Source organism: Acipenser ruthenus, chromosome 7 (assembly GCF_902713425.1).
Source record: "Acipenser ruthenus chromosome 7, fAciRut3.2 maternal haplotype, whole genome shotgun sequence".
Taxonomy (NCBI): Eukaryota; Metazoa; Chordata; class Actinopteri; order Acipenseriformes; family Acipenseridae; genus Acipenser; species Acipenser ruthenus.
The window spans coordinates 15,621,886-15,635,532 of NC_081195.1; the positions used below are offsets into that span (position 1 = coordinate 15,621,886).

The following is a 13,647-nucleotide window of genomic DNA, read 5'->3' on the forward strand; positions in this document are numbered from 1 at the left end:
TGTGTTACATTGATGAAACTGAACTCAAGCAAGATGTCTTAATGTCTACAAACCTGTCCACGACAACTAAAGATGAAGATATTTTACGAGAAGTGGATTGTTACTTTACAGCCTGCCATATGAAAACCTTGTTGCATCTTGTTCTGACGGGGCAGCTTCTATGATGGGTAAACATCAAGGCTTCAATAATCGCTTGAAAGAAAAAGCTCTGAACTGCGCAATATTTCATTGCATGATTCATCAACAAGCTCTGGCAGGTAAAAAACTGTCTGAAGACCTCAATGCAACACTTATGACAGTTGTTAAAATTGTAAATTACATAAAAGGTTGACCAACTAATAAAACAACTATTTGCTGATTTGTGTGAAGATGAAGCTCACCAACCTCTCTTGCTTCATACTGAGGTTCGGTGGCTTTCATGTGGAAAAGTGTTAGTTTATGAACCACATGAAAGCACTTAAAAGAGGAGCTCAAATCACGATTTTCAGATGTTAAAAGTTTTCTTCCAGAGATGCATGGGTTTTAGACCCCTTTCTTGCAAAAATAGAGTTAGCTGAATACCTGAATTGTGAAGATGAACACCCAGACCTCCAAGAAAATTCACTCTGTAAACGGTACTTTCAGGAGCATGGATACCAAAAATTTTGGCTTGTTAAAAGGACCAAATGTTGCACCTAAATTAACTTTGCATGCAAACACCAGTATCATTGTCCCCTTTCCAACCACATATCTATCGGAAACTGCATTCAGTGCACTTGTGAACCATCAAAACAAAAGCTCACAACAGATTGGATGTGCACTTGCTGTTACCACTATAACACCAAATATCCCATCACTTGTAAAGGATTTACAGGCCCAGGGTTCTCACTAAGACAAGCATTGAATTGAGAACAGAACTGGCAGAAGGCACAGGTGTCATTGTCCATCAAATCAACAGTACGAAGGTCACTCTTGAAACCAGGACTTAAAGGATGTGTTGCAGTAAGAATACCTCTGTTAAGAAAGGGGAACAAGACTAAAAAGCTAAAATAGGCACAAGAACACAGAAACTGGACTATGGAACAATGGTGCTTTGGACTGTTGATGGATGGACAACGACATCTGTGCCTTCTGCCAGTTATATTGTCAATTCAACACTTGTCTTTTTTCTATTCCTTGAGGATATTATCTTCAAGTATTGCTCATCCTTGTTAGACAGCTTTTTGGGTCTTCCAGTCCTGGGTTTGTCAATTACAGATGATGTTTCTCTGTACTTGTTGATTATGCTTCGGATACCACATTTTGAATATCAAGTGATGCAAGCTATTTCACTCAATGTGTTTCCTTCTTTATGCAAGTCAAGGTTGTTATAATAGTATAAAACATTAGTGGAGGCTTTGAGTAAATTGTCAATGCTCATAATGCATCAGAGTAGAAAAATGAAACATGTCTAAGACTTTTGCACAGCAGTGTATATACAATATATATATATTGTGCATATATATATGGGGGGGGGGGGGGGGCGGGCGTGTATTTTACTGAGTGTTCATAAGTGGGGCTTTCCATACTACAGTATTGTGGGTATAAATAGTCCTGTCACAGCAAAGGAAGCAATGCCTAGGCAGCTCTCAGGGAATACCATAGAGTGCATAACATCCACAATGGGCCGTGTTCAAGAGTTGCTGTTCACAAGTTAATCAAAAAACTTGAGGAAACAGGTTGCACTTGTGATAAGCCTCGTAGCGGAAGACCACTGACACCAAGCTTTCAAGACCTCAAAGGTCTCTTCTTCAGGTGAAAGTAGGAAAGAGACATTGATGTTTACATTCAAAGGTGGCATCAGAACTTTACAAAAATAACCCATTTTGATGTCTCTAAGAAACAGTGCGAGTATATTATGTTGATTAGCATTTCTTTGTATTTACTATTTAATAAGAATAATGATAACAATATCAAATGTGTTTCCATATTTTAATTGTGTAATGAACAAACGTTTTTCTTTTTACAGCTTGCACAACACCCCAGCACTCCACATTTATTCCTAATTAACAAGATATCTTTTTCACACTCGAGTGAGAACTTGCCATATCTTTCTAAAGAGGGTTTAAAGCTGATATGAGAATAAGTATTTATTATAATAGAGGCAATTTTCTTTATTTTTCTTAGTCCTAGTGTTTCAAAATTACTGAGGCTGTTAATTAACACAGCACTCAAACTACAAAACCTACAAGTCCTGAATATGTCTTATACAGAAATACCCACAGGGACAAACCAAACGTATTAAGAACAACTAGAAAAGGATAGATAACAATCTGGGGATCTAGAGGGTTATACATGTATTGAGAGGGAAGGAGGGAGGGGGTAAACACAAAATCTCATAAGGTGAGGTGATTTTTTTATAGCGCCTCTTGAATTGCAGCCACAATTAAACACACATATATAAAAGAGAATGTTAGTAAGCACACAAATCTGGTTCATACTGAAAGACTAATTGGCCTTTTAGAATTCAGTAAAAATATTAAAACAAATACCAGGATAAATAGCAGAATCATTTTTCTGGGATGTGGGACGGGTTGCCTAACTATCTGAGGTGCCTGCTTCGTTCTGTCTTAAAGCTGAGGCAGCAGAATAAAGAAAAGTAAGACCATAGTCAGCAGAGACCACTATCCCAATTAAATGACAGGATTACGCCATGGATTAGCACGAGAGGAAACAGTGTGCATCCACAAGCTTATTAGGAGAAGTCAAGAAGTGTTTATTAAGGAAAATAGCACTTTTTTTGCAAATGGATTTTGATTAAATACTGAATTTATATCGACCTACAAAACAATACCAGAAAAAACAAAACCCAGCAACAACTGCACTGATAAACAGACTGTGGAAAGTGTAAATACAGTTAAGATGTACCCATCTAATCACATGCAAATCCTTTTTATTTCCACTATCCTTTCTCTCTTTTAGGTGCAATTTAATTCAATAAATATATTAAGTGCATTGCTTTGTTTGTTTCTCTGAACTGTGGATATAGAATTTTAAGCTATAGCAAGATCTAGGAGTTGGTCTTTAACTCTCAGTATGTTCAAGACAAATGAGATATGAGAGGCTGAGAGGCAAATCTTTTAATAAGGCACATCTGTAACTCTAAACACAAATGTCTCTCCAAAGAGGACTATAAATAACTCTAAATCCATACATTTATTTAGATGGTAATATATACCGGAGCCATAACAGGTCTCCATCTGGCATTTTGACACTGGTGATGAGATAATGTATTCTGTCCGCAATGGAATGGGAAGCCAGGGGGTTGTACAGAGTATCTTCATTCATTGGAACCTTCATCTCATTAAATGCTCCAAAACAGCCTAATAAAACAATGGGGCACCGGTTAATCCACAGGGATATTGTGGAAATACAGTAAAATATATGCTTCATGTATATGTTGCTTTTCTGAAATCTGAATTGCTATACCCCCAAACGAATAATGTATTTAAAAAAGGAAACAAAACACAAATCTGTGTTCTGCAAAAACAAATTCAACTTCTTAAACCTATAACAAACATCTGCAGGGATTTAAGCACAGCTTATGCATCTGTTAATCGTAAGCTTTTCAGAATACAGGTGTAACATAAAACATAACTAGCAAAGTTTATAGACAAGTAAAGCCCATGAGAACCACTTACTCAACATAGATGCAAATTAGAATGTTTATTTGCTCAGGGAAAACCACTAACCACTACCCCTACCTGTCAAATACATCACAGATATTCAACCACAATTACAGGTTTGGTTGATACAAGCTGTAAATGCTTTTTAGTGAATCACAGATTTCAATCCACAAAGTCAAAGTATCTATTTCATAATGGGCTCCCCTGCTGAGGGTCTATACTCGGCACCATCTGTATTGGCGCTCTCCCTCTAAGCATGTAGAACCATATGAGATTTCTCAAAAGAACGCCCCTCCCAGCCATCAGTGCATTTAAAAAACCCAGTTCTGAAAGTTTAGTACTGTTTTTCTTGGGTCTTAAGAAGGTTTATAAATCAGTCTAACATTCTACTAGGATCACCTTATACTGAGAAAAACAATTAGCACTTCCCCCTGTCTTATTTATAATTATAATACTTTCATAGTTTATGATTAAGTCACAAAAATATGTATAATTATAACCTTTTACTATGAAATACACTGCATTATATTGCACAGTGTGGTCACTTTTCTTTCTGGTTATGCAATGCATAGATTATACCGTCAGTCCACAAACTGAAGGTAGTGCAGTCTATTTTAATTGCCTAATTACAGCCAACCTTTTTTTTAATCCTGCTGCTGTTACCTCCCCCCCCCATCCTCCCCCCATCCTCCCCCCATCCTCCCAGCGTGATTTTTTGACACACTAGTATTACAATTAGTGCATACAAAAAAATGTGTTTTATAAACAGATTTATACATTTTATGGAAGCGACATTAATATCCAGTGCTGGTTATAGTATGAATCCAAATGTAGTATTCATACTATTAGGTAGCAATTACTTGGGTGCTATTAAAGTCATTTTAGCTAACAAAACTGTTTCATAAAATATATCTGCCATGCTCATCTATCATTTTATAGGTCTCAAATGTGCAGTTTCGACAGAAATGCATGTTGTAGAAAACTTGTATTTTTTATTTCAAAGCATGCTTTTTGACTGTCTTGTACTTCCTGGGTCATTTCACAGGGAGATGAAATTGCCCCCACCCCTTCACTGGTGTCTTTCCTGCTTCACCTGTTGATTGACATGCTTTCAACCAGCAACATGCTTTTACACTGAAGACACTGCTGAGGTGAAATGATTCAGGGAGTACACGTGCAGACAGATAACCCAAGAACAAGGCATAGAAACTGAGAGCTTTGATGATTTTATGGCCAAAGGTATGAACCATCATTGAAAAAACAATGCACATAACATAAAATATGAACACATTTTAATACATACCATTTTGACTTTCTTCATCAATGGCAACTATTGTAGCTGGAGGGCCTGACCTGGCCAGTTTGCACTCTGTGGATGAAACAAAAAATAAAATAATACTCAAGTTGTTTCAAAGTACTTTACATATCCAAAACATTTTCTCAACAAGAATCCACAAAATCAATCATAGTCTACTTTAAGTTGAAGTCATTATTTTATTCTTACACATATTAGGTAAACTACTAACACAGGATGCTTAGAAATAAAATGATGGGTTTCCACAAAAGAACAACAAGCACAATAATGTTGTTTCCAGCTGCACTGTTATGTGTGTGTATATTATATAATATATATATATATATATATATATATATATATATATATATATATATATATATATATATATATATTGTATCTACAGTGGCTATAGAAAGTCTACACCCCCTTGAACTTTTTTCACATTTTGTTGTGTCAGTGCCTCAGAGTTTCATGCATTTAAATGAGGATTTTTTCCACTTATCTACACACCATACTCCACACTGTTAAGGGGAAAAAAGTTTTTATTGAGAAAAAAATTATATATTAAATACAAAACTGAAAGGTCATAATTGGATAAGTCTCCACCCCCCTGAGTTAACACTTGGTGGAAGCACCTTTGGCAGCAATTACAGCTGAGATAGGTCTCTACCAACTTTGCCCACCTAGATTTGGCAATATTTGACCATTCTTCTTTACAAAACTTTTCAAGCTCTGTCAGGTTCCGTGGGGAGCGTTGATGGACAGCAATCTTCAAGTCATGCCACAAATTTTCGACTGGATTTAGGTCGGGGCTCTGACTGGGCCAATCAAGGACATTTACCTTTTTGTTCCTTAGCCACTCCAGTGTAGCTTTGGCTGTGTGCTTTGGGTCGTTGTCATGCTGAAAGGTGAACTTCCGTCCCAGTTTCAGCTTTCTTGCAGAGGGCAGCAGGTTTTCCTCCAGGACTTCTCTGTACTTTGCTCCATTCATTTTCCCATAACATGATGCTGCCACCACCATGCTTCACAGTAGGGATGGTGTTCTTTGGGTGATGCGCTGTGTTGGGTTTGCGCCAAACATAACGCTTTGCATTTAGGCCAAAAAGTTCAATTTTAGTTTCGTCAGACCACAACACTTTTTGCCACATGGCTACAGAATCTCCTGAGTGTTTTTTTGCATACTTCAAATGGGATTCAAGGTGGGCTTTCTTTAGTAATGGCTTCCTTCTTGCCACCCTATCATACAGGCCAAATTTGTGGAGTGCTTGGGAATTTGTTGTTACATGCACACTTTGACCAGTCTTGGCCATAATAGCCTGTAGCTCTTGCAAAGTTGCCATTGGCCTCTTGGTAGCCTCTCTGATCAGTCTCCTTCTTGCTCGATCATCCAGTTTGGAGGGACAGTCTAATCTAGGCAGGGTCTTGGTGGTGCCATACACCTTCCACTTCTTAATAATCGTCTTGACCGTGCTCCAAGGGATATTCAAGGCCTTTGATATTTTTTTATACCCATCCCCTGATCTGTGCCTTTCAACAACTTTGTCCCAGAATTCTTTTGAAAGCGCCTTGGTGCTCATGGTTGAGTCTTTGCTTTGAAATGCACTACCCAGAAGAGGGAACCTACAGGAACTGCTGAATTGATCCTGAAATCATGTGAATTACTACAATTTAACACAGGTGGAGGCCACTTAACTTGGTATGTGATTTTGAAGGCGATTGGTTACACCTGAGCTCATTTAGGATTACAATTAGAAGGAGGGTGGACAGTTATCCAACCAAGCTATTTCAGTTTTTATTTTTAATTAATTTTCTACAAATTTCCTTTTTTTCACTTGGAAGTTGTGGGGTAGGATGTGTAGATAAATGAAAAAACAACTATTTTAATGCGTTTTAATTCCAGGCTATAAGGCAACAAAAGCTGAACATTTTGAAAGGGGGTGTAGATTTTCTATAGGCACTGATTTTTTATATATATATATATATATATATATATATATATATATATATATATATATATATATATATATACACACACACAGTGCCTTGCAAAAGTATTCAGACCCCTGCCCAATTCTCTCATATTACTGAATTACAAATGGTACATTGAAATTTCGTTCTGTTTGATATTTTATTTTAAAACACTGAAACTCAAAATCAATTATTGTAAGGTGATATTGGTTTTATGTTGGGAAATATTTTTAAGAAAAATAAAAAACTGAAATATCTTGCTTGCATAAGTATTCAACCCCTGTGCTGTGGAAGCTCCCAGTTTGCACCGATGAAAGAAATTGCCCTAACAATGACACAATTACCTTACGATTGGCCTCCACCTGTGAACCATTAAAGTTGCTGTCACATTTTCTGGATAAAACCCCCACTGTTGAAGGACCATTGGTCAGGCTGTGAATCTGAAGACCAAAGAGCATTCTACAGAAGTTAGAGATAAAGTAATACAAATGCATAGATTAGGGAAAGGGTACAAAATAATATCCAAGTGTTTGGATATCCCAGTGAGCACAGTTGGATCAATAATCAGGAAGTGGAAGCTGCATCACACCACCCAGGCACTGCCAAGAAAAGGCCGTCCCTCAAAACTCAGAGCTCAAACAAGAAGGAGACTTGTGGAGTAATGGTGCACCAGTCAACCATATCAAGAGCTCTGCATAACACTGGCCTGTATGGGAGGGTGGCAAGAAAGAAGCCGTTACTCAAAAAGTACCATCTGAAAGCACGTCTGGAGTTTGCCAGAAAGCATGAGAGTGACCCAGCTGCGATGTGGGAAAAGGTTTTGTGGTCAGATGAGACCAAGATAGAGCTTTTTGGCCAAAACTCAAAGCGCTATGTGTGGCGCAAACCTAACACTGCCCATGCCTCAAGACACAGCATCCCTACAGTGAAGTATGGTGGTGGCAGCATCACGCTGTGGGGATGCTTCTCATCAGTAGGGACTGGGCATCTTGTTAAAATTGAAGGAAGAATGGATGGAGCAAAATACAGGGAAATACTGCAAGAGAACCTGCTTCAGTCCGCTAAAAAACTGAAGCTTGGGAGGAAATTCACCTTTCAGCAGGACAATGATCCCAAGCACAAGGCCAAAGCAACATTGGAGTGGCTCAAGAACAAAAAGGTGAATGTCCTACAGTGGCCCAGTCAAAGTCCTGATCTCAATCCCATTGAGTATCTGTGGCACTATTTGAAAATTGCGGTCCACAAGCGTCGTCCAACCAACCTGAACAACCTGGAGCAAATCTGCCAAGAAGAATGGGCCAAAATCACTCCGACACTGTGTGCAAAGCTGGTACATGCTTACCCCAAAAGACTTAAAGCTGTTATTGCAGCGAAAGGTGGCTCTACCAAATATTAATGTGTGGGAGTTGAATACTTATGCAAGCAAGATATTTCAGTTTTTTATGTTTCTTAAAAATATTTCCCAACATAAAACCAACGTCACCTTACAATAATTGATTTTGAGTTTCAGTGTTTTAAAATAAAATATCAAACAGAACGAAATTTCAATGTACCATTTGTAATTCAGTAATATGAGAGAATTGGTCAGGGGTCTGAATACTTTTGTTTTGCAAGGCACTGTACATATATAACACACACACAAGTAAATGAGAGATTCAAAAGATAGGACAGGGTGAATGGCTGGGTTAGCAGAGCACTACAGTTAGTAAAAATGTAAAAGGAAATGTTAAAAAAGAAAGATTTACCATCTTACCCTCATATTGCCAATCTGGAGTCAAAGTTAATGTCATCAGCAGAGAGCAGAACGGAGTGATGGAAGAAAAGAAAAGTATGACATTGTTTGTCTCTTAACGCTTGAAAGCTGAGATGTAAAAAAGAACGAGCATTATAGAGGGAAATTGAATGAATACGACAGAAAAACAAGAAACCTAAGCAACTAACACTTCCAATTTGGTAGAGCAGAGTGCATTAAATAAGTGATTAAAAACATCTGCTCACTAGACGGGACAATGGTGTGAGTGGGGAGGGGTTTGAGCGTTGTGGTACCACTGTCCCACTTGAGCCACCCTTGTGGAGGCTTAAGCCTCCAAGGGGGTGGGGGGACAGTACCTTCCACCCCCAGAGGAGACCAGAAGAGGTGGGCAGTAGGCAGCTGCGCAAACCTTGCAGACAAAAAGAAAGAAGACATACCCTTGGGTTTAAATAGAGAGAGAAATTATGATGATAGTGGATGACAGGGAGCCTTTGCATGTCTCCTGGACTTCAACAAGTTTAGGACTCTTAAAAAAGTGTTCAATAAATTGTCAAATAAACTTCATTATTGATACTGTACATCTTATTTGGTCCCAACAGTGACTTCAGTTACAGCTCATATAGTGTAAACTGTGGTTAATTTGACAAGGATGGTTGGCTAAATGGTTTGTTTATTCAGTTTTCGAGAAAACACCATTCTCCTGTCTTGAGGGTAGGTTTGAGGTGAGTCTGCAAGGAGCTTTATTTGTTCACAAGAGATACAGTATATGACAAAACATCAACAAATTCCATTTTCCAGAAGGACCAACGGAGTCATATGTTTGGAGACAAACAATGATTTTATTTGCAAAAAAAATAAATAAAAAATGAAGTCATGTGACGCAAGTCCATTTACACAAAAAGATGCAGGTGTTTGCATTTTTTGTTCAGCCCTTTACAGTATATAAAGTAAGACAATGTCATGTATGCAGTCTGCTATTAACAGCATGTGCAGCATGTATCCACATATTCATAATATCCTACACATCAGGATTTAGGATTATCATTCTATGGATGTACTGTAGCAACTCTTCACATGCTTTCCATTCAGAGCACACTTTTGTTAACTATAACCCCAAATTCTCACCTAAATATTAGTAGCTGAAGCCTTGTCTGATTTTTCTAGTTACATTTCGTATAGGTTTTTCCTTGCATATATTATATATATATATATATATATATATTATGAATATGGCATTTTTTTATAGAAAGGGATACATTGTTTGGGATTTTGCAGTAAACAGGTTTTATAATATTTAGAGTAAATCATTTGTGAAATATTGTAAATTAATTGTGAATATGTATATCTATGTATATTTATCTGTGGACCTTTGTAAATCAGCCTTAACATTAATATTAACCTACAATAGCAAGAAACAACCTAGGTTGTTAATTTTCTAGTTACAGTGCAACATGGAAACTGTTTTTCTCAAAGCATAAGAAGGATATAAACATAACAAAAATAGGACCATATCTTCATCTGCCCTTTTAAGGTTTTACATTAATTGTGCCGAACACTTTTACAAAGAAGAAATGGCAACCAGGCCAACACAAACCTCCCTCAACCTAAAACATTTTAGCATTTTTTACTGCTCCCTTAGTGGCTTTGGATGTTCTAGTTTATTTGATTAATTCACAGTGTTTAATTCAAGTCTGCTTTGCCCTTTTTCTCAACAGAATGATGGACAGTTTTACAATTACACTTAATCCAAGTTAAATTGTTTAAGTAAGGTCTAGAGAAATGCATGGTCAGCTGCAGTGTCACCTGACTGGCTTGCAACACCTATCAACAACCTGGGCTAGATCACAATTCCAACGTGTTGCCGCTGCTAATCTATACATAAATAAAGTAGAGTCAATTTGCATAGATTATTTATGAATTGTCTGTGTTGCGCTGTATCCAGGAATAGGTAATTACTGATGGTAGTGTCCCCTTACGTGGTTGTTCAGTATGCTGGCAGTGCTGTGGAACCGGTGATATTTAAGATTGTTTTTTCTTGTGGTTCTTATTGACCGTCTGCTGCTGAGGCATTCTTACGCAACCCGACAACTGTTGCCTTGTGAATACAAAAGGATACATTTACTATCAAATATGCATGTACTTTAGCCTTTCTGGAAGCTATGCTTACATGTACTGCATAAAGTCATGAGTTCATAAGTTAGAAAACAGCCAACAAGCAACTGGCCTTTTGAAAAAAAAAAAACAATGCTACTCTTTCTTTTGAGCATCTCTCAAAGATACTTTTTTTCCCTGTGTCCAATAAAGACGGTTCACTAAAGATGATAGAATGCATGTATCCACAATGACAACTGAGGGAGAGGCAACTACAATACAAGGTTCCTTGCTCTACTTCACCATTGTGCCTACTTGTAACACTGTTCCCTCGATGAAAATACATTGTTCGGTGAACAGTTAATGTTCTAACTTTCTTACCTCTGGAGGCATGGGTTAGACTATGATAACAACAACATACAAATTAAACTTCAAGCCTCCCTTGTCCTTGTGGGGTTCTTTGTTTTAGGGTGTTTCTTTTTTGAGGCGCTCACAATAAATCACTCACTTTTAGAGTAACATATTTATTTTTTAACATACTAGGGCTCTTCATTGAAACATTATGAAACTTGTTAACTGTCCGGTTTCACCACTTTAATATGATGGTCTGATATTTTAATGGACTAATTAATGGTAAATATATCTATCAAACTTACCAATGCATAATTTTTATTTACCTGTATTTATCTGATAATAACATTTTCTTCATGTAGAATAATCTAAAATTATTTATTTATTACAAAAGCAGTACAAGCAAGGACCAACTAATTAAACCTCCCAAATTGTTAATCTGAAGCTTTTTAACATCAATATTTTGTTTTGAGAGCATAGCCCAATGTGTGTGTGTGTATATATAATCAGTGCCCGAAGCGAGGGAAAGTCACAAAATGTCATGATGAAAAATAGATCCAATACAGTATTTTAACATTAATGCAGAGTGGTAACCTCTGTCGGGAGAAACACAGTAGAAAAGTAAATAGTGTTGTTTCTTCTTAGGAATTGAAACTGTCACTTACTAAAAGCCTGTCCTTCAGTACTCTACATTCAAAGCTGATGTATGACAATGACTATGTTGTTAGGGACATGATGTAAGAATTTATGAATCTGTGAGTACCTTTGGGTTTCTCTGGCTCAGCTTTGCTTTATTTCACACCTATGTTGAGATTATGTTTTCCAGTTAGAGCAACATCTATAATTGTAATTAGGAATAATAGCACCTGAATGAATAAGACTGCTTCCTGAGCTTTTAATCTCAGTGGACATTATTAACAACACTGTATAAAATGCACAACGTACCTCATGATTCATCACCGAGGTAGCCAGGGGGGATGGATAACTGACCATAAAGTAAATGTGCTAAGCTAATGATACCCAGTTCATGTTTGCTCTGGGCGCCTGCCATAAACGGAGTAACATTTTCTAAAGGCGCAAGGCATGCTTGAAGTGGACACATTCACACAGAGATGTTAGCCTTTTGTATTTTATTTATTTATTCATTTTAATCAGCAGGAAGATCTGTCTTCTGCATATAACTATGCTCAATTCACAAAAACTTCTTAGTGATTTCATGTATCTGGAACTTTCATTCTACTTCCCTCAGGAAGTATCACTCCTAATGTACTTCAGATTTTGTGACTTAAAATCTTTTTTTATTACAATGGCTGATAAATTAATTAAAAAACATCTTTGCAAATAAGGATACTAAAATAAATATAATAAAGCATTTGTGAAAAAACAAAAAAAGCTCTAGGCATAAGGAAATATAATAAATGTCAGCCTGCACAAGATTCCTCATATCTACTTAAATATAAAATATATATATTGACTACTTAACACTGTCAAAAGGGTGTAAAGCCATTGTGAGTAGCCAAGGCAACTCTCCCTTGATGTGACTCTGCCAGGCATTTTAATTGTTTGGAGGGATTTGTGACCATTCCTCAATGATTACCGACTCAGGGATGTTGGGTTGAAAATGCGTTTTTCAGAATTACCAAGAGAATCTTAGCTATGGAAGCACCTGTCAACCTGTATTCTTGTTATCTTTCAGATCTACAGCATTGCAATTGAAACTGACTTGCATCAAGGGGCTGTGGCATCTTGTTATGACAGAATTCATGTCTGGGTGCCATTTGCCCCAGCAATTACTCATTTGAGGGATAGGACAGTGTATTTACACCACAAAGAGTCGAGTTAATGTGTAACCATTGCTATTGCAGTATCCCCATGTTATTTTACCCATGTTCAATGTGGGCTCACATTGACAGTGTTTTGACAGGTGTTTCTAATGTTTTGTCCAAGCCCTGTGGTTTCCTGTTTATGGGCCTGCACATAATAGAATCATATTAGAAATAGTCTTTCTAAACGTCATTACCTAAAGACCTATTAAGTACCTTTAAGTATTTCTAAATGTAGCACTACTGAGTGTTCAATACTTTTGGATGGCATAACAGAATAAACGTGACTCTCAAGCACTGTGTGGGTGTTCCAGGAAACCCATAAATACACAGTACAGCACAGTATAAACAACGGAATACAAGGGTAACCCATCTCCTGGATATCAGTGTAGGTTATCCTAGTGTGAAAATGTGTTATAGCCTGCTCACAAACTGTAAGTTTGAGAGTAACTCACAGAGCACACCTGCAGTGTAATAGCCAGAGCTGTATTACTAATGGTTCTTGTTAGGCATTCTCGTGTGAGCATTTACGATAATGAAGTGTCTCTAAAGTTACACTGAAACTTGATGCAACCTACACAGCAGGCAGCTATTAAACATTAATTTACCACCACACGATCCTGGCCCAAATTCTGTTTCTTCTCAACTCATTTGGATAAGAATTAAATGAGTACTAACCAAGATTTTAAAATCCCTTGAATTACCTGCACTATTTATTTG

General features: G+C 37.3%; 1 protein-coding gene across 1 annotated transcript in view; it reads right to left on the minus strand.

Moving 5' to 3' along the window:
- The window catches only part of LOC117415686 (protocadherin-15-like), a 217,910-nt gene that overhangs the window by 166,998 nt on the left and 37,265 nt on the right, over positions 1–13,647 (minus strand). Inside the window, exons 3-4 of the mRNA XM_059026442.1 lie at positions 8,663–8,677; positions 4,948–5,013 (exon numbers count right to left, since the gene is read on the minus strand). Of these exons, the coding sequence (XP_058882425.1) occupies positions 4,948–5,013; positions 8,663–8,677 (81 nt within the window). The remainder of the gene's footprint in view (positions 1–4,947; positions 5,014–8,662; positions 8,678–13,647) is intronic.